Source organism: Elaeis guineensis, chromosome 2 (genome assembly GCF_000442705.2).
Source record: "Elaeis guineensis isolate ETL-2024a chromosome 2, EG11, whole genome shotgun sequence".
Classification (NCBI taxonomy): domain Eukaryota; kingdom Viridiplantae; phylum Streptophyta; class Magnoliopsida; order Arecales; family Arecaceae; genus Elaeis; species Elaeis guineensis.
This window is the reverse complement of record NC_025994.2, coordinates 32,848,226-32,870,924: the sequence shown is the minus strand read 5'-3', so window position 1 is coordinate 32,870,924 and position 22,699 is coordinate 32,848,226. Positions and strand designations below refer to the sequence as shown.

At 40.4% G+C, this 22,699-nt stretch overlaps 1 protein-coding gene across 10 annotated transcripts in view; it reads right to left on the bottom strand.

Annotated features, from left to right (window-relative positions):
* Positions 1 to 793: 793 nt before the first annotated feature.
* LOC105035618 (chlorophyll(ide) b reductase NOL, chloroplastic) overlaps positions 794 to 22,699 on the bottom strand; it is an 87,812-nt gene continuing 65,906 nt past the window's right edge. For 2 of the 10 annotated variants that reach the window (XM_073251714.1, XM_073251712.1), the window contains 8 exons: positions 10,767 to 10,834; positions 10,610 to 10,658; positions 10,430 to 10,515; positions 10,191 to 10,248; positions 9,117 to 9,167; positions 8,863 to 8,913; positions 8,738 to 8,779; positions 794 to 1,689 (listed from right to left, as the gene is read on the bottom strand). In XM_073251714.1, the coding sequence (XP_073107815.1) occupies positions 1,357 to 1,689; positions 8,738 to 8,779; positions 8,863 to 8,913; positions 9,117 to 9,167; positions 10,191 to 10,248; positions 10,430 to 10,515; positions 10,610 to 10,658; positions 10,767 to 10,834 (738 nt within the window). In that variant the 3' untranslated portion in view covers positions 794 to 1,356. Of the gene's footprint in view, positions 1,690 to 2,119; positions 2,230 to 2,275; positions 2,352 to 8,424; positions 8,550 to 8,737; positions 8,780 to 8,862; positions 8,914 to 9,116; positions 9,168 to 10,190; positions 10,249 to 10,429; positions 10,516 to 10,609; positions 10,659 to 10,766; positions 10,835 to 22,699 lie in introns of all 10 variants that reach the window. The other 8 variants (XM_073251719.1, XM_073251715.1, XM_073251716.1 and 5 more) reach the window with 7 other exon arrangements.

Sequence of the window (22,699 nt, the reverse complement as noted above, 5' to 3'; positions counted from 1 at the left end):
TGTACTAAATCAAAATTCAAAATGAAACTAAAAATCTCTAAATAGATCAGGATTTTTCCCAGCCTAAATTTATCATCACTTGCTGTCTACCATATGAAAAAGGCATGGTGAAAATACCAGGGACCCCACAGCTTACATTTTTGCTTTTGAGTTATTTTGTCATTCAATGGACATCCAGAAGAGGATGAAAATGATGCAACATGTCACCGAGTACATAAGCGACGCCCCTATTTGTTGAGTGTATGCAGTGGCTTGTTCCAATGCAGGATCTAGATTAAGAGAAGGTTGTTTTCGAGTTTTGCGTCTTTCCTTTTAATTGATTTCCAGTGTTAACGAGTTAAATACAAACAATGCACATAAGAGAATATGTTGATTGATATAATTTCAATTTTATTCAAAGGTGGAGGATACTAATAGAAGGAATGAAATGGGATAGACGAAAGACCTCAAGAGTTTGCTTCCCTTGTACATGCTGCTGCCTTGGGCCCCTCTCTTAATAGAAAATGAGGCTGTAGCCGATGAATAGTCCTTGCTCAAAAGTGGAATCCAACAAATTTCTACAATCGCGTTATACATTGACCGACTAAGCTTTAACCATCTGGCCTCAGTAGATTTATGATAATAACAGTAGTAGTAAAAGTGGGTTGCATAGCAGCATGCCCTGATGGATTTTGGCATCAAGTTGTCGGTGTTTTTTTCATTCAAGTGCCCCTTTTATTTGCCTGTTAGATTAAATAATTTCCCATCTGCCCTCCCCGCCCCTAGTTGAAAAGAGAAGGGAACATGAATCCAGTTGCATGCAACAAACATATTTTAGCATTCTCATCAAGAAAGGCTCCATAAATGTGGGACATTAAACACATTGGTATTCAGGTGCTCATTAAGTGAAATGATGCTACACACTGTTCAACACCATATAGCAAGCCCCTTTATCGGTCCATCAGTTCATGGAAAGCAGAAAGCATTATAATTGCCTAAACTTCCAAACTTTGACAATATTTTAGCAAGGACGTAGTCTCATATCATTCTTTGCCGTGGTGTCTCCTAACATTCCCAGTAAACAACTTCCTTGTTCAAATCATCCTGTCCTCAATGCTGATAGTTTCAGAGACTTGTACAGCTGGGTCTTTTCTTCTAACCAAAGGATCAAGATGTGCAGCTCTGCATGCCGAATTGTTAAATTACCATCACGGGTCCCGCCAGATTGGAGGAAAAGAAACAAGTTCACATTAGGACATATGGCCCTCCATGTATCATAGTTTCCTGATGATAGAGGATGATGCATTCCAAATCCTAGAGGCATAACTTAGCAAAAATTTCATGACTCACGACATTTTCGGAAAACAATCCTAGTCTTCAATGAGGTATCTGTTTCTTCTGGCACCAAAGGCAAGTCTCTGGAAGCAAAGTGGAAAGAAGAAAAAGGAAAAATGGAGAGATGGTATCCGTTAGCATACCTTGTTCTTGATATGTACCTGAGTTAGATGATGGAGTACGGTGCAAACATAGATAAAGTTCTAGTATTAAGCCAAAAAGAAAGAGGGGGTGCAAAAAAAAGGAGTAAAAGAAAAATCTAACAGAGAATATCTGGGAGTAGGCTTTCAAGCCTGTGAGAAATCGAATGTAAGTGGGCTTCACGGACCGAGTGTTGGGGATTGATCTGATGCACGGCACGAGGTACTCTGCAACCTGCATGATATAGCAGTTAATGATATATGTTAGTTTGTCATTCTTTCTTTTTGTAGTTCTACTATTCCACAACTTAAACGTCATAGACAAGTCCTAATCCCAGATGTGAAAACCAAACATAAGCGCCTCATCCCATCTACATGGTCGTGCTTCCAGAACAAGTTAGACTGACATAGCAGCACTAGCAAGTTGCATGCAGATACATCTCATGATAAATATAGATATCTGTGAATCTAACTTCATATACATCAGCTTATAAAATTAGAAAACACATACATATGACTCTGTATCTAAATATGACCCTGCTAACATGCATAATTGTCACAGAATTATGACATCGTACTGAGATAGCATACAGATACTTATATTGTCTTATACTTGAGATGCACAGGAAAGGAACACTTCCACTCAAATGCTTGGCAAGTCATACCATATCAATGTCTGTACTGATGCATGAGATCTCATGATTTTAAACCTCAGTGATAACCAACAAATTTCAATGAGCAGGTCGTAGGCTTTGTCATCTCAGAATTTATTACCATTGATCAGCTAAAAGTATCAAGAATCAGTTTCTACACATAATTATCCGCTTTAAGTAACTAATCCTCTTTGCTTCCACAAATACAGTTGACCTTAATTCAGTTTCAGGTTTGCTATGCCATCTGCACAAGCAAGAAATGGTCTTCCAATGCATAACGTCCTAAAGAGTTCATAATGGATTTGAAAACATTCGATCAGTTAGGATTTTATGCAGCAGAAGTCCAGGCTATCTAGGATAATGAAGATATGAAGTCAGACAGGTCTCCTGGTGAGAATGGCTGCCAACTAACATTCAAATAGAGTGAGAGAGAAAGCATGATAAAAGAAAAGGAGACCCAAAAATAAACAAACCTTTACATCATTCTTTTGTCGCTTGTGCTATGCCTAAAGTCAATGCAAGCACAACATGATATGTCAACCATGGATATAAAAGATAATTATAACACAATGATCCAGGAGGATCATCAAACTCTATATGGATCAGTCTAGCTACTATGAGGAGGATTAGATAGGTCTAGCAGTGAGATTCACCACATCGAGAAGCCAAATCTAGATCAAACTTTCGGAAGCTCTAACTTACCCATATAATTTCTAATTAAGGTGCTCTTTTTTTCAAAAAAAAAAAAAGTCAGATAATTTTTCGAGCTCTACGATGTAGCACCATCACTTAAAGGTGCGATGAACTGAACGATCAAGGCCAAATTACATTGTTTGAGCCCCTAAACAAGATAATCAATGCAGCAAATTCCTTTTTGCGAAAGACTTTGACTGGGCATAATCTCTTAATCCGAGAAGGAATAGGCAAAATAACTGAAGAAAAAATCGATTTAGAAGTCGAGATATATCTTTTATAGATTTTGGCTTCTATATGATTATTGTCATTTGTCAAGTCTATTTCGGAAAAGTTGTATCCTTGTTTTTAACTATAGGAGGTCCCAACCCAAATTGTAAAAGGATGCAGCTCATTAGTATAAACAAAGGCTATGTCATTCAGTTTGTCATTTATTAATGAAAGAAAAGAGAACCATGACTCTACTTTCACCAATTTTTATATTTTCTATTTTTTAAAAGATTCGAGTGTTGCAGATTGAAGGAATTACTTCTTTCTTCATAATCGGATCACATAATAAGCCAAATTGCACATCTAACAAACTTAATCTTTAGCCAGGTTAATCATGAAGACCAAATTGTTCAAAGATGGAGAATTAGAGCGAAAATACATAAGGGAGGTGCATAGGGGAGGGCCTGCAAATTGATGCAGTGCCAATGTGAGCTTTCATTTTTCTACAAAACTTTCCATCTATTTATCTTTAAATATACCAAAATAAGAATTGGTGATCTGAATTTGATTCTGAATACAGATTCAAGATCGTTGAAGAGTCCTTACTAAGTCAATGTTTAAGAAGCCAAGTGGACTGGCCTGCATTACCCATATCCTTTCCAGTTTAGCCCAAAATATCTGCACCTAGCATTTAAACATAGGTACTGGAATGACCAAGGTTGGCTGTCTCTTCCCAAACTGCCTTGTTCAAGTGTACTGACCCATACCAGGTCGGAATCAGGATGAGATGCCCTTTAGGTTTGGTACAGCCCTGAATCAACCTGAATTGAGCAGAACCGCTCAGTTCTGCTCAGTTCAAAGCAGTTTGGGCTGTTCAGTCACCGGCCCAATCACAATAATATGGGGAGGGGGACACAAAAAATGCCTCATGCCAAGGCCTTCCCTATCTCTTTGTTTCTATTTTTTTAAAATTTCAACCAGAAGAGCTTAATGAGCCAATTTGAAGGCCAACAATAGCAATCGAAGCTTGATGAAACAGGATCACCTCCTCAACTCGCCAATTTCACAGAAAGGAAGGCTGTGGTGGATGCAAAACAATGGGCAAAATGACACATGACATGCTCACATCCAGCCGAGCAACCATCGAGGTGAGAGGAGAGCCGATCATCATCACAATGCTGCATGCCCAAGATGTCCTCCAAGAAATTTAACAAAGAGATGCTAAGAAGAGGCTATCATGATACCGGCCTTGTCAAACACATAGCCCAGTCAAGGTGGTGGCCCCAGTCAAGCCACTTAGCAAAGCTAGGCAAGCAGGGGCATCCAAAGAAAGAATGTAGTTAGCAAGAAAGGGAAAGGAAAGGGAATTGTGATTCCATTGTAGATAGTGGATGAGGAATTTGTTTGGCCTAATCCCAAGACCAATGAGAGATCAGATGATCAGTTGCCCAAGTCATCTCGTGCTACCAGCAATGATGATAATCATAGCTCCAATCATGATATACCTGGTGACTAGGACAGTGGCAATGGACATGGCATGGCTGCATAAGATTCATAGCCCACGGTCTTTGATTCACTAGTAAGTCCTAGTATACTCAAGCCACATAGGATAGTGACCATGGTGCACAGCCTAGTAAAGCCTAAAAGAGTATGATCGCAGACAGGAGATGGATCCCTCAAGTTCATTGGCGGATGCATGTCAAAAAATGTGCGGTCAATTGACCCCATAAAAAAAATTGACCCCATATATATATAATTATATATATTAGTAGGAAAAGTCATATTGACAAGTGGGAAAAGTCAAAATTGATCCCATAACATTGGCATATATATATATACTAGTAGGAAAAACCAAATTGACCCTACTAATTTCATGAATTGACTCTATATCTCATGAAAAATTTTGAAAAAGTAAAGGATAAAAAAATCATATTAAAAAAGTAATTATAAGCAACATTCTTGCTCTTTAATGACTCACATGTCCTACCTCTCTCTCTCTCCCTCTTTCACACCTCTTTGACCTCTCCCTCTCTCTTTCTTTCTTTTGCTTTATTAATTACTTCTTTATTTATCTTTTAACACCCCATCCCAACCCTATCCATTCACCTCTTATATTTAAACCCCATATTAATTTATTTTTTATATCCTAAAAGGACCACATCAAAAGATAAAAAGAGTAATTATAACCTACATTCTCTCTCTCTTTAATAACTCACATATCCCACCTCTCTCTCACGCCACTTTAACCTCTCTCCTCCCCTCTCATTCTTTTTTTCTTTATTCATTACTTCTCTATTTATTTTTTAATGCCCTACTCTAACCCCATGTTCCTCGTCCGTCAACCCCTTGCATTTTAAAAGTGTGGATCCTCTGCGATATACCGGACGGTGCGATGCATCTTGCACACCATCCATCATACAATGGATGGCTGCATGCGAATGCAGGCCATGCAATGCACACCACGTGCAACCACATGCAGCCATCCATCATGCAATGGATGGTGCGCGGAGCATCGTGCGGTGCATCGCAAGTACCGCAGAGGATCTTCGATCTACATTTAAGCCCCATATCAATTTATTTTTATACCCTAATCAATCCAAATACAATATAAAACCATATATTCTTCTTCCTCTCTTCTCAACTTGAATTAGGTATGTCTTTTTTAGGTTCTTTTTTTGTAGCATTCTTTTAGTTTTTTCTACCTGCTCCTTTTTTTCATTCATATCAAATATATATGATTAGAATAATTTTTGGTTAGCCATTATCATTTTAACATTTAATAATATCTAAGATTTTGCTATGGTGCCCCTTTATAATATTTTATCATAAAAGATATTTAAGATATTACACATCACATTTTTATATATTTTATTATTTTTAAAAAATAATATTTTATTATTATTTTTTCTTTCTTTCTCCCCCACATCTCCTCTGCTTCTTTTATTATATTGACCCCACAAAGCAAAATTTCTAAATCCGCCACTGTTCAAGTTAGTTCAGGACATGGTGCTGCTTCGACAGATGACCTTGCACATGGAGTAGGGTCTGCAGACATACCTGGATCTGAGTCATACACCAGATCCTATTCCACATAATGAGGCAATGACATGCATAAATATCCTTCATCTGAGACATCGTTTTCAAGTAGCTCAACCCTCCATGGCCTCAAGCAGCCTATAGGTCGGATTTTACTGCCTTGATTTTCAAATGGCCAATCCAATATGAGATAGCGAATCAATATCAAGATGGCTGTCAGGAGGCAGAGCTTATGGACCATAGGAGAGGTTGGTAGATTATTTGGAAATTAGAGTAATATCCCAAGCTCATGTTATGATCAGGATCTCAACGTCTGCGAGGCACGGATAAACCACAAAATTTTAGATGTCCATACATATTTTGTGCTTTAAATATATCTGAAATATGTTATATGTATTCAATTATACGTACTCAGGCATTTAGCTATGTTACAATTGCATTAATTTATCGATTATAGCATATTTGTCGAGACTTGAGACCAATCTGATATGAACACTAACTAAATTAAACAACCACAATCATTAACATTAACACTGAAAATAATAAAAAATTGAAATAAAAAAATGAAAAATAAAAAATAAAGAAAATGGCATATCAATGCAGATAAGTAGTCCATGCATATCATATTTCAGTACGGAACCAAACTAGTACTATACCAAAGCAGTCACCAACTGGTGCGATACCTGGTATTGGCTTGATGAACCTTGGGTACGATGATTATGGTTTCAAAAGAAAAAATTCTTAGATATTGGAAGCAAGGTTTGCTGAACCGGTACCATCAGCCGTTTCGGCCGACGGTACGGTTCGGTATGGTTTTATACCGTACCGAACCGACGACCCAAACCGAAAGAAAAAAGAGAGAAATTGAGAGAAATAGAGAGAGAGAAAGAGGAAGAAAAAAAAAGAGGGAGGAAAAGGAGCCGGTGGGGCCGTCGAAGGGCGCCGTCCACGCGCGTGGCGCCGCAGGCGTGAAACAGGGACATCGCCCCTGTTTCGCAAATTATTTTAAAAACATGGTTTTAAGTGAAGTCGGCAAACGATTTGCCAGCTTCACGATTTTTATTTTTTTTAAAAAAATTCTTAAGTCGGCAACTCAGTTGCCGACTTCATAAGTTTAAAATAAATAAAAAAAAGAAAAAATCAAAACAGGCGTTGTCTGTTTCAAAAAAGGAGGCGGCTCCACCCGCTCGACCGCCCTCAGGCCGTCGGCGTCGGCTCGTCGGCCATCGGGAGCCTCGCAACGGAGGCACCGTCTGTCCGGTAGGTTCTCCGCCCCCCTCCGAGCGCTCTCTCTCTTTTTTGCTCTCTTGAAAGCCCTATCGGGTGATACGGGGCTCGGAAGCCCTCCGACGGCCACAGCCGGCCACCGCCGGCCTCCGACGACTCCCACCTCCCTCCCTTCCCTCCCTCTCTCTCTTTCTCACTTTCATTCTTTATTCTTCGGTACCGCTAGTGTACCGATTTTACCGGCCGAATCGTGCCGGTTCCCCGCCGGTCCGGTACAAGATGGGGTGTACCGGCCGGTTCGGCATGGTATGGCAAACCTTGATTGGAAGTATCTAATGCTTATACAAACAGCCACAATCAGCACAGACATGCAAGTCCATGTAACTTAAGGACTGGAAAATTGAACCAATGTAGACCTATCATCTTTTTCATTTGTATGAAGATGTGAATTGCATCTTTCTTATAAACTGTGTGACCTAGAAGAACCCAAATCCAAGGCATGAACTACTCAACTTACCCATCAAAAAAGACCGACAAAGTCACACTAAGCAGCTGGGGAATTCAACTTTCTCTTTTTTTGTAAAGATTCTATGAAGATGCTATAAGCTTCAGTCTTGAAACTTTTATTTGATAGTCCAGGGCTTCTACATCCCACCACCAGGAATGGGTGTTGGAGACGGTGAAAGAAAGGGAATGTTGCAGAAAAGATCCCTTATTTTCATATTTGCAAAGAAGGAATAACATTTATTTTTCTTGCATAAATGATCCAGCTTGGACTTTATTGGACCATTATGCATCTACCTTAGATGAACGCATGCATTTGTTTAATTAAATGAACAGTTATTGGTAATGGATGCACACATATACAAGTCTATGTAAAATTGTCTAGTTTGAGGGCAGCATTCAATAAAACTCAAAACATCTCTTTCTTCAATAAACAAATAAATGACCTTTTCTAAAAATTTGATAATTAAGTGGATTCTTTTCTGCAGAAGCCCCCTAAATAGAAGAAAGAGGAAAAATGAAACAACGGAAAAATGAAGAAAACAAGAAAACTACTACAAATTGTAGAACAGACGATGTCGCCAAACAAGTCTGGCTGATCAAACCAATTTGGAACATGTATATTTTTGGCTCAATAATTGCATTACCTGTTAGATCCACATTCTTGCCCAATCAAATTTCAGTTTGCGGCACACAATGCTCACTAAATTCAGATAATGAACCATTTAGGGCCCAACCCTACTCTGACCTCTTGGTAGTCCTTTGCCTGATGCTAATTAGAGTAGCAAACGTTACTCAGACAGAATCTTTACCAACATATCATTTATAGCCATGATTATTGCAATAATGTTTAAAAATGCTGCTAAACTTTAATTCACTTGAATGATACTGTGTGCTTGCTGAGTCTTTCAAAATTTCCAAGAAACAAACATTATTTTGTTACAAACATGAGATGCTTACCACATCAGGTGGCTCGGCCAAAATATTGATGAAAAATTTGGCCTGTAAATTAAGATTTGTGTTCAGAACAACAATTGCTTGTCACAAAAGTAACAGAAGCAAGGAATGATAAGATGAGATTGTACTTGTTTTGTGGTGGCCCCAGACATAAGAAGATCAGTCGTGACCATGCCAGGCTGCAACAAGAGGATTACAAGTCAAAAGGTTTACAACTGCAAGCAGATACTGAAAATCATTAACAGATTGATTAAATTCGAAACCATATATCACCAAACAAAAAATTGTTGCAACAAAATATAGAATTTGAAGTTTTTAATGTTGGGGCATCTTAAAGTTATTTAAATAAAAAGCCTATGATAGTCAGAAAGGCACTACAGACCGATAAGCTGTGCACCATAACATTCTTCACTTCATGCATCTGCAACTCCGCCTGGATGTCCAACATAATTAGTAACTCAGCTCATGGTAAAACCAAAACCAGTGTTTTCACATAATGGCAGAAGAAGAAAAGAAGGAAAGAATACCAAAAATCAAAATAACTGTAAAAAATATATCTTGTTAACTTTGTAATCCTCTAAAAGAACTTTAAAATTGTAAAATAATTTGACATAGATTAATATCCTCAGACTTGATATTTTTAGACCTTATCAAACCCAAGAGAGGATCTTTGCATATGACAAACAACTGAAGAAGATATGCCGATTTGTTGATGTATGGACAAAGGATGTCAAGAATATTATGAAATATGGTCAGATTATTCGTGTCAAGTAAACAAATAAACAGCTGGAGAAAATCATGCAGATTTGCTGATGTATGGAGAAAGGACGTTGAGAATATGAACATGAGCCATGGTCAGATTATCCATGTCAAGTAGAAAAAAGAAAAATGAACATTGGATCAGCCATGGTGAAGATAAGAGCAAGTTGCATGTCAACTATTATAAAAAGAAAACCAACATAAATTGAATCCTGGTACTAATTTTCTAAGCTTGATGACCAAAGATACTGGTAAGAGGGCATTTGCATATTCATATGGAACTACAGTTTACTTGGAATTGATTCACATATCTGGAGTCATAATTGTTACAGTTCAAAGATAACTGATAGGAGCACACAGAAGACCACCATAAGCACTAGTTTAATGATGTTATGACATCAGTTTTATATATTTGGAATTAAGTAAGACCCCTTCCTGCAGGCCTTTACTACTGTCCGTTTGATGGGCTTTAATATCTACCCTTTATGGTCAAGGGAACCTCAGCATTTCAATTATGAAATCAGGTTCATTAAGGTTCTGTTTCTTTACCTAAGACCATACGTAACTCATGAGGCCAAAGGGAATGAACACTAAAAATCATAGGAGTGCAAAACTAGCCACAGACAACATTAATGTTGCAAAATATGGTTAATATACTCATGAATAAATATCAAATGCCATAGTCTTTGATGCCTACCTGTAGGGATTTGGTTAGGTGCACCACACTGCGTTTGGTTGCACCATATGCAGCAAATCTGTAAATTAATTATGTGCAACTGTCAAATCAACAAATAACAAATTACAATACCAAATTCTTAACATCAATGACATTCTACTATAAACAGGTTAAAAAAATAATGAAAGTTTAAAAACTGCCTCACACTTTGACTTGGTAATGACATGAATATAAAAGCTCAAGTGAACAAAAACAAATACCGAGGGGTTGGCCTTCCATCTGAACCAGCTCCATCAATATTAAAAATGTGGCCACCTCGAGGTTGGTTCAGCATCATATTTATTGCCTACAATCATCATAAATGTATCAAAGAAGCAAAGTGAAATATTCTATGTGCCAAGCTGAACATGCTAGATGAAAGTTGATTACAAAAGTTCTACCTCACGGCAACATATCATCAAACCAAGAGTGTTTGTTGTGACAATTTCCCTTAACATAATATAGAGAGTTATTCACACCACGTAACATTTGAAAGGACAAATAACATCCATAAGGAGAAAATTGACAGCTCTATGATCATACAGAATGAAAGCTTACATAAGAACATCATCTGAAGTTTCAGCCAATGGTCTGTAACTGTATGCATTTGATCCAGCATTGTTAATCTGTATCATTTATCATAGTAAATAATTTTTAAAAACATTGAAAATGCAGCAACAAAGACTAATATTATGTAGAGAGAGAGAGAGAGAGGAAAGCTAGAATACTTCTATGAGTAGCTGACTCCTACTACTTCCATTTTCAAATGAAGATCCACATCATGGATCGTGACAAGATTGCCACATTATTTATAAACAAAAAATCACGTGCTCTGGGGTCTCACCTATATCAAGCAGTCGTAGAATGGATAATCGCAATATAATTAGTGATCTTAAATGATCTAGAGGTTATGCTTTCTGAGAATCCAAACCATTGATATTGACCAAGATGTTTTAGAACTATTACCAACCAAAATTCAAATGGTTTGGGTGCTTCCAACCTATAATTTAAATTAAAGCATGGCACGCTACCATCAAAATTCTTCATTCGATATCCACTTTATACATAAGCAAGCAACCTCCGAACTCCAAAGCAAATAATCCTTGTTAAATTAGATAACATATTATATTAACATATATTAGAATATATTATGTTAACATATATATCATTGTGTATGTTCCCTATATAATCCTGTTTAGGAAATATATCAATTAGGAAATCAATAGATTCATTATACCTAGACGGTTTATTGTATCTAGACTCCTATTATATGAATCATTGTATCTAGACCCTATTATATGGTTCATTGTATCTAGATATTTATTGCTCTATATATAGAGCCTCTTGTAATATGAAATGTAATACAATCATTTTTCTCCACCTTTACCTATCTCTCTTTTAGTGTTTCTAACAAGGGTTCTCTCTCCTAGATTCTTTCTACATGGTATCAAAGCTCGGGGGGACAAAACCCTACGTCCTTTCCAACGGTGATTACCCCATTGTGTTTCTACTCTTCCCACAATGTGTCTTGTCCCGTGGTGTGTTTCCCTCGCTCCCTTCCATCCAAACATCATAGCTAGTGTGGATGGTTCCTCCACTTCCTCTGCCGGCCAGTCATCTTCCTCTATCACCTTGACTGGTGCAGATTATGCAAAGTATCTTCAATATCAAGCTACCAGCCTACCACCCAATCCTCCACTGCTTCCGTCACCCAGACTGATAACTCTACTGCTTTCCTCACACAATCTTCTTCTCTTGGCCCTTAGATTCTAGACTCCGGAGCAACTAATCATATGTCTGGTAACCAACATGTTTTCTCTCATTTTGTTACTTCTCCTTCCTTTCCTAACAAAGATTGCTGTACCAGTATCGGTACCCGTATCGACACCGGACCGATATGGTACGATATCGGTACCATACCGTACCGACATACGGTACGCTCCGACATACCGGTTCAATACTGATATAATTTTTTGAGGGTTTTGTTTCTTTTTTTTTTGGAGTTTCCAAGTTAATATCATGATTATCATCCCAAAATTACATTATATTCTATATTTATTTACATATTTGGGTTTAATTTTTGAGTTTGGTACCGATAAAGTCATACAGAAAATTTTGATCCAAATACATATTTATTTACATTATATTACAACTCTATCATCCTAAAATAAAAAAAAATGTATAAATGTGCATTAAAATGTATATAAACTTTTAAAGTACAAAACACAAAGAATAACATACTAACCTCGAGATCTGCTCTGCATCTAATATCTCGTCGAGTGTCTGTGACACTCATAGATATCCGGATCATCGGCGAGGAATATCAGTCCATCTTTCTAATCAAGTAGAGCACTGTACTCCTGAATATTCATCCCATAAGGCATCCTCTCTGGATTATAAGACATTTCAAATCTCTCACTCAAACTTTGGTTCTGAGAGGTATCCTCGGGATGATGGTATGGCTATGGAAGAGCCCATCCAAGTATGTCGGTAGCAAAATTTGATCCGTAAGATGCTCCGAACTGCATAAGTAGTAACCACTGGAAGACGATGTCTCAGATGCACTATATCCATTTGGATCATAAGGTGGCTATGAGTAATAGGATCCATAATGTGAGGATGATCCAGATACGTCTATGAATCCTACTCTACGTGTAAGATCATCTGCATCTGCATCATGTGCTAGACGAGCTCTAAGAGTCCGTCATCTATATGAAATCGACTCCCTACGATCTATACCGACTTGTCCACCGTGGTCCCTATCTTGTGTGACATGTATAAACTGAGACTCACCGGTGAATCAAATATCACCCTGCGGCTTGTCTCATAAACAGTGGTCTCCTGTCCTCCAGTCTCTCCTGATCATCAGATCTATGACTACTAGTACCATCATCACTCTCTTTGATCTTCGAATCTGAGCCAGATACCTCCTGCACTCTCAAGAGTGGTGCACATGCAACTATCTTTCCTTTTCCTTCCCTTGTGCCCCTTATGACTGAGTTCCTGTGCTTGGGAGGATAGATATCTTGTTGCTGACCGGCCTCGTCAAGACATTTCTTACCCAAACATCTATGAGGATGTCTCAGACATCGAGTCATGTGATGAATGACCCCCTGTGACCCCTTAGGCTATGGCTGATCAGTTGGAACCTTATGTGAAATATTTCTTTCTGTCCATTGCCTTGGATCCATTCTCATCTCCCTAGCTACCACACTGGCTGATCGTGGAGGGATCCTGACTCATCAAGCTCTGGCTCATGCTGCTGTCCTGCAAACCATCCGATCATCGGATCATCATCCTTATCATCATAATCAGCTAATGTTGGATCTACATACTTCAGGTGCACCTTCTCCTGATATATTTTAACCTCAATCTCAAATTATAGTGAACATATACAAGATCATTGAGACGCTTCTGTGTCAGACGGTTTCTCTGTTTGCTGTGGATAAGGACGAAAGTTGACCAATTACGCTGATAGCCACTAGAGGAGACCATCTGAAAAAGAATGCGAATAGCCACAGCTTTCAAATTATCTGTGGACTGTTCAAAATGAATCCACAATTCAGCTGCAAAAATATTAGGCAAAATTACATATCAGATTTTATGATATATTTAGCTGATGCGACTCCAAAGCCGTGCGACTTTGCTTACGACAGCCGATGCGACTCCAAAGCTGTCCGTACCCTCTAAATTGTTTCGTCTATGAAAAATATATTTCTTAAATTAGCAAATATGTTATTAATTATGGACCAAATTCAGCTAAATGCTCACACATTAGGTAACCGAACATACCTCTTGCAGGCATATAGATGCAGTTTTTGGATCGGACACCATTTATATATCATATTATGGAGAGCAGTGAGAAGCTCGCTATCTATATCTATCCTAGGTGTGGTATACTAAAATTTCGGATTCAAATAGTAAGCTGCAATAAATCCACAAATAATTAAGTAACTTACATAAGTACTATTTAATAAAATTTTTCATTCGTACTTACCGACTAGATACAAATCCCTCCCCATCTGGTAGTCCTCGAGGCGATCGATGATGTTAATGGATTTCTGGACATATTTTGGATCTATCTCACTAATCTGTTTCTTTACGTTCTTCATCATATGATATAAAAAGTCCATCTAAGGTATCTCTCATTATCCACAGTGCGAAGCACTCATATAATGACTTGATAACCTTCACTATCTTATCAGTCCGTTGCCAGAATGACTGGCTAGTCATCAAATTCTCTACTTGACTTTCCTCAATGCCAGCCCTCGTATATCTGCTCTCTTGCCACTCAGCATTGAAAATATCTGACATAAGACTGCTTTCTTCTCTAAAAAGCTATCAAGTGCTATGTAGTTTGTAGCAAATCTGGTGACATCCGATCTCAAGATCTACCCCTCAGTATATGTCCGCATCAATGATAGGACCCATGTATGATTGTAGATGAATCTAGTAATAGTCTGGACCGTGTCTATTGCCTGTTGCACTTTACAAAGCTTTTCAATATCCATCAATATGAGATCAATACAATGCACAGCACATGGGGTTCAATAAATATGCGATCACCCTCCATAGTAACTCTCCAAGGCCTTATATTGGGCCCATTATATATGATGATCTGCACGACATTCTGATTTTCTACTGAGTCAATCACCTCCTCCAATCCAAGGATGTATACAGCATCATGCACTTTATCTGAAGCATCAATTGACTGTGAAAAAATATTTTTTCATCACAGTATGTCAAAAATTGATGATGCTCCGTCTGATAGGACGGTCCAACCATCACACATCACCATCAGTCCGTATGTGGGCCACTTATTTTTGTAAGAAGCAATCCATCTCTGTGGCTCCTTGTTACTGTCAAGAAGCTGACCATAGATGTCCTTAGGTGCTGGGGGATCCACACTTGGGCCGACAGTCTGTATAGCTGAAATGACAGACAGATAGTAAATATTGTCTGCTGCATGCATTGGAATATGGCTGAAATAAAATCATGATCCAATAGCTTGCCACATATCCTTCTTCTTGTCCTTCTTCAATATGCTGTCAATCCTTTGCTGCTTTGAATTCTTACTGAAAAAAATTTGTGGATCCAAATCATGAATGGTGATTCTGCTGGCATGTCTCTAAAAGATCTACTGATAAAAGCTCCCAACATAGATGAAATACCATACCTGCCTCCACTGTCGGTCTCTCTGACTGAGGTGGTCCTCCTGAACTCTAATTCTCCTCCAACGATCGCAGAACCGGATTTCGATTCATAGTATGATGGTCAAATCACTCTCTATATCTAACCATCTCCTCCAACCGATACTGATCATCCAAACTTGTCTGAATGGCAGCCTCAATCTATGCCTCATCATCTGAAGCGAAAGTCTCCTCTGACTCTCTAGAGTGATAGAAAGATGGCTCTGTAGCTCGACGATCCACCTCTGTTTTTTTTTACTTTGCCCTTTCTTTTGATGCTTAAAATCAGCAAAATGCTTCTCATCAACTACGTACCCCTATGGGCATTTCCGACACATAGATACATCACCGTAACCATCAGTCAAATACTACATCAATCTAGTCACCCTTCCCTCTTGAACTCTTATTGCACTATTTGCATCTCCAATAATGCCGAATCGAAAGTATCTCACCATACTCCCAGCCAATGTCACGCTCTATATCTTTCTTCTTACCTTTACAAGATTAACAAAGTACAACAATTTAATAATATGATTTTATAGTTATTTTTTGAAATTTATTTTTTTATTTTTTAAAAAATATATTAAAAATTTTTAAAATAAATAATTAATGAAAATTAATGATTTTCATGTCATCGTGTAGATCATCTAAAGATCTACAATATATAATGAAATCATATCCAAATCACAAATTTTGATATGAATTCTTCTTAATTTTGTACTTATTGCCATTTTTCAGACAAATAATTAAAAAAATAAGCGAGAGAATGGTAGATTTTCTTGCTCTCAATCGATCTTTGTCACCTTCTCAACAAAATTGTGATAATTTCTCGCATCTACGAGCTCCACAAATTTTTTTCCTCTTTCGTTCCCACGATGAATTGAGCCTCTGGCTCGAAAGCCAGAAATCTCAGGAGGTAGGAAAGGGAAGCTAAAGCTTCCCTCCTGACATAATGGCCCCACCCCCACACCCCCCCATGCCGCGGTTGGTACGGCTCGAAACCGAGCGTACGGCCTAAATCGCCCGATTCAAGTTGTTTAGGCAGAATTGGGCGATTCCTACAGTGTACCGGACCAATCTGGTACGCTACAGGAACCGCCCGATTCGTCCGACACCCTTTATTTTTCAAAAAAGGCTCGAACTAGACCGACTAGCTGTCGTCCAGCTCGATTCACCCCATACCGGTCGATCGGGCTGTATGACAAACCCTGCTTCCTAATGTCACTTTATCTAATGGCTCTAAAACTATTGCCAAAGGTATTGGCCAGGCCCAACCCCTTCCCTCTCTTCCTTTACATTCTGTCCTTTATGTTCTGAATGTCCTTTCAATCTTATTTCCATTAGCAAATTAACTGGGCCTTAAATTGTTCTATTATCTTTGTTGATAATACTGTCACCTTGTAGGACCGAGATATGGGATGGATGATGGTACAGGGCATGAGTCGACGGACTTTACCATCTTATTTCCCTCCATCTCCACAAGTCTATTCTCGATAGATTCTCCTTCCATATCCATAGTCGCCTTGGTCATCCCAATCTTTTGAAGCTTTAGAAGATGATTCCTGATCTCTATTTGTCGTCTTTAGAGTGTGAGTCTTGTCAACTTGGCAAACAAACCTATGGTTCATTTCCCAAGCGCATCAATCATCGGGCTACGTCTCCTTTTGAGTTAGTTCATACTGATGTTTGGGGTCCCAGTCATGTTTGTTCCACTTTAAATTTTCAGTACTTTGTCACCTTCATTGACGACTATTCTAGATGCACTTGGTTATTTATGATAAAAGTCATTCTGAGTTGTTTTCTCATTTTCAATCCTTTTATGCTGAAATTAAAAATCAATTTAATGTTTCTATTCGTATTTTGCGTAGTGATAATGCCCGCGAATACTTTTCTGCCCCTTCTCTATTTTTGTCTCAATAAGAATTATTCATCAATCATCGTGTCCACATATACCGAACAAAATGAGGTAGCCGAGCATAAAAATCGACATCTCATTGAAACTGCCCGAACTTTGCTTCTTCATCAGAATGTTCCACATCATTTTTGGACAAATACTGTTCTCACTGCATGTTACCTCATTAATCGCATGCCTTCTTCTGTTTTGAGCATCAAGTTCCTCATCAACTTCTCTTCCCAAATCAATCTCTTTATCTTCTTCCTCGTATTTTTGGTTCTACTTGTTTTGTTCATAATCTAACCCCTGGACAGGATAAGCTCTCCGCCAAGTCTCGTAAATGCATCCTTTTGGGTTATTCTCATCTTCAAAGGGGGTATCGTTGCTATTCCCCAGACACACATCGTTACTTCACCACTGCTGATGTCACCTTTTTTGAAAGAACTCCGTATTTTCCCTCTTCTGTAGCTCAGACCACTCAAGTGTCTGAAGTTCTTCCTCTTTCCTATCTTGCTCCCAGATTTGGTCTCTCTTAAACCTTTTCATGTCTACCGGCGACATCCCTATTGAGATTTGATGCCTCAAAATTCCGTCCACATTGAGCCCACAGCGAGGTCCAGGATGACGAACAGAATCCAACGAGCCCAAGAACAGCCCAAACAGAGTCCAGACGGTGAAGATACGCACGAAAGATCAGAGAAGGTGGCACGATGCAAAGGCGGCGGTGGGCTGGCGATGGCTGGTGGTGGCGTGGTCAGGCCCGACAGAGATACCCGTGCACGCAGGCGCGCGCGGCCCAGTGCGCCTGGGCCCCCAGGCCCTACGCCCCTTGCGGTCCACCGTGGACTACCGTAGTCCACGGGACCGCATGGACCAAACATGCGGTCCACGCACGGTCCAGAGTGTTTTTTGCATGATCTGACAACTCTGGAGCGAGCCGTTTGCGATCGAACGGCTGAGGATGATTTCGGATTTGATCAGATGATCGATGGCCCTGATGTGCATGATCAGACGGCTCTGGTGCGAGCCGATCACATCGAACAGCCACGAATGGTTCTAGGGTTGATTGGGACTCTGTATTCCTACTGTAACAGTGTTTTTAAGATTCTTGAGTCTATATAGCTCCGATTGATGAGCCGTTTGTTATGTTGGAAAGTTGGTGACGTCCTGAAAATGCAGAAAGGCTTCAAGAGAGATTTCATAAAGCTTTTGTGAGGATTTTGAGACTTTTCAGTGAGAGACTCTTGTACAAGGGTTGAGTGGTGAGTTCCTCTCATATTGGCTTTGTTTTATTCCCTCGTAATGAAGCTTGCACACCCCGTGAAGGTAGGCTTGTGACCGATCCACGTATTTATATTATATTTCTTGTTTTGTTTCTTCTTTTTTCCTGCTGCATCATGTGGTACCGGATCTTGCGCAATAATTGGTATTAGAGCAAGGTGGTGTCAGAGCGTAGGTTGCAGCGGTGGTGGTCCAAATAAAAGATGGAGAAGACAAGCACAATCAAGGTGAAGATCAATAGATTTGACGGAAAGGGCAATTTTTCCTTGTGACAGACAAGGATGAAGGACGTGCTCATCCAGCAAGGGTTGATAGATGCTCTCTTACGTGAGGAGAAGCCGACCACCATGGAGGTACAGGATTGAAGGCGGCTCCAGATGCAGGCAGTGAATACGATCCGCTTGTACTTAGCGGATGAGGTGGTGATCCATATGCTTGGCGAGACTTCCCCAACGATGCTGTGGTCGAAGCTCGAAGAGTTGTCATGACGAAGTCTCTTACCAACATTCTCTTCCTCTGGAGGCAGTTCTGCCAGCTGCAGATAACTGAGGGACAGAGCATGTAGGAGCATCTCAACCACTTTCAGAAGATCCTCACCGATCTCCTCAACGTTGGCGAGAATGTTGAGAAGACCAGGATGCTTGTCTTGCTAGCATCGCTTCCCCCTTCGTATGAGTCCTTGATGTAGGATTGAAGGCGTCTCCAGATGCAGGCAGTAAATACGATCTGCTTGTACCTAGTGGATGAGGTGGTGATCCATGTGCTTGGCGAGACTTCTCCAACAATGCTATGATCGAAGCTCGAAGAGTTGTACATGACAAAGTCTCTCACCAACACCCTCTTCCTCTGGAGGCAGTTCTACCAGTTGCGGATAACTGAGGGACAGAGCATGTAGGAGCATTTCAACCACTTTCAGAAGATCCTCACCAACCTCCTCCGCATTGGCGAGAATGTTGAGGAGAAGACCAGGACGCTGGTCTTGCTAGCATCGCTTTTTCCTTCGTATGAGTCCTTGATGACTGCTCTTCTAGTGGAGAAGAGCACCATCAAGATGGACGAGATTACCGCGGCGATTCTCCAGAACGAGGTTCTCAGGAGGGAGAACCCATCTTCGAGCTCAAGTGGCGGCAGCTTAACTTTGATGGTTTCTGGAGGAGCAAGAGGCAGCAGACAGAGCGACAGGAGATCGCGATGAGATCAGTCCAAGTCCAGGATGAGAGATTTGAGTAAGATCAGATGTTACCGATGTGATGAGTTGGGACATCTAGCTAGAGATTGCCCTCAACTCAAGGATCGGACGAGGGCTACTGCAGCAACGGCCAGTAGCGAGTCAGAGGATGATGTCCTAGAGATATCTGACGAGGTATCTACTTCTTTCCAGCAGTGGATTTTAGATTCTGCTACACCTATCATGTATGTTGCAGAGAGTAGTTTGACTCTCTAAAAAGTAACGAGGATACTATTTATCTGCCAGATGGATCGAGCTGTGCAATCAGAGGTATCGGGACGATCAGCTAGAGGACATATGATGTAGTAAGAAGATTGAGGGAGGTCCGATACATATCTAATTTCAGACAGAATCTTATCTCACTGAGCAGACTGGATTCGAGAGACTACAGGACGGTAGCTGGTGGAGGAATCCTTAAGGTGTTACACGGCGATAGGATTATTTTGGAGGAGAAGAAGACGAGAGGACATTACTATCTGATGGAGAGTCTAGTGTGAGGTGGAGCTTCAGGAGCCAGGAGCCCAGAGCAAGGTGGAGCTCCAGATGGTGGATCAGACACTAAACGGGAGACTCGAGAGGACAAGAGGCAATATCACAGAGTGAAGTTCCTATTGCCGCAGGAGACTTTTTCGAGCAAGTCTTTGGTCAGTGGAACAGCCCATGACAGAGGTGGGATCGAGCGGCCTAGCTTGACTCCCAAATTTGCCCATCCATGAGACAACAGGCATGCCCCAAGACGTGGGGGTGAGACGGATCACGGTCTTAGAGACAAGTGAAGGTCGAATATCGAGTCGATGTGAAGATTGTTGAGATTTGACATCTCGAGATTCGATCTACATTGAGCCCACAGCGAGATCCAAAATGATGAATAGAGTCCAACGAATCGAAGAACAGTCCAAACAGATTTCAGACGGCAAAGATACGTACGAAAGAAGATCGAAGATGGCACGGTACACGAGGTGGCAGTGGCCGGTGGTGCGATCGGGCCCAGCGGAGATGCACGCGCGTGCAAGCACGCGTGGCCCAGCACAGGAGCACGCACAGGCCGGTCCACCCCGCTGGGCCACGTGTGCCTGTGCGTGCGCAAGCCAGCCAAGTGCCCCTGTGCGGTCCACCATGGACCACGGGGTGCTGGGCGATCCATGGGGCCGTGTGGACTGAACATGCAGTCCATGCGCGGTCCAGGATATTTTTTGCATGATCTGACGGCTTTGGAGAGAGCCGTTCGTGATCGGACGGCTGAGGATGATTTTGAGTTTGATCAGGTGATCGATGGCCTTGATATGTGTGATCGGACGGCTCTGGTGTGAGCCGATCACGATCAAATGACCATGAATAGTTCTAAGATTGATTGAGACTCTGTATTCCTACTGTGACAGTATTTTTGAGATTCTGGAGCCTATATAGCTCCGATTGACGAGCCGTTTCCTGAAGGGGCAGAAAGACTTCAAGAGAGGTTTCAAAGAGCTTTTGTGAGGATTTTGAGACTTTTCAATGAGAGACTCTTGTACAAAGATTGAGTGATGAGTTTTTCTTGTATTAATTTTATTTTATTCTCTCATAGTGAAGCTTACACACCCCGTGGAGATAGGCTTGTGGCCGAACCACGTATTTGTATTGTGTTTCTTGTTTTGTTTCTTCTTTCTTCCTGCTGCACCGTGTGGTATCGAATCCTGTGCAATAGTCCCCCACCACATTCTACTAATGTTCCTGCCGACTCATCTCCCGCCCCATCATCTCCACCTACCACGGACCTGCCTCCTGCTAGTCCTCTGATTGCCTTAAGAAAAGGTACTTGCTTTACTCATAATCCCCATCCCATTTACAATTTTCTAAGCTATCACCATTTTTCAACACCATACTTTGCTTTCATTACTTCTTTACCATCTATCTCCATTCCTAAGACTGACTGTGAGGCTCTTAATCACCCTGGGCGGCGGCATGCGATGGTTGATGAGATGGTGGCTTTGCATTCGACTGACATATGGGATCTTGTCTCTTTACCTCCCGATAAAACTGTTGTTGGTTGCCGTTGGGTGTAAGCGTCAAAGTTGATCCTGATGATCGGTTAATCATCTTAAGGCACGCTTGGTTGCAAAGGGGTATATCCAGATATATGACTTGAATTATGGTGATATCTTCTCTCCGATCGCTAATATTGCTTCTATCCATCTATTTCTTTCTATGGCTGCCATGCGTCATTGGATCCTACATCAATTGGATATCAAAAATGCCTTCCTTCATGGCAACCTTGATGAAGAGGTTTATATGGAGCAACCGCTAAGTTTTGTTGCTCAGGAGTCAGGACTGGTATGCAGATTACATCGATCCCTTTATGGCTTGAAGCAATCCCCTCATGCTTGGTTTGGGAGATTTAGCAGTGTTATTCAACAGTTTGGTATAATCCACAGTGAAGTAGATCACTCGGTCTTCTATCGCCATACTTCTCGACCCGTAGCATTTACCTAGTTGTTTATGTTGATGACATAGTAATCACAAACGATGTCCATGATGGAATTCAACAATTGAAGCAACATCTCTCACACCTTTTTCAGTCAAAAGAATTAGGTAAACTCAAACACTTTTTTGGTGTTGAGGTAGCTTAATCTAGCACTGGTATTGCCATCTCACAGAGAAAGTATGCGTTGGATACACTAGAGGAGACTGGCATGTTCAATTGCAAACCCATTGGTACTCCTATGGATCCAAATGTTAAACTTCTATCAAGACAGGAGGAGACTCTAGCAGATCCAGAGTGTGGTCAGTCAATTCCTACAATCTCCATGTGACAATCATTGGGATGCTATAATTCGCATCCTTAAATACACTAAAGGAGCACCAAGCCAGGGATTATTATATGAAGATAAAGAACACACTCAGGTAGTCGGGTACACTGATG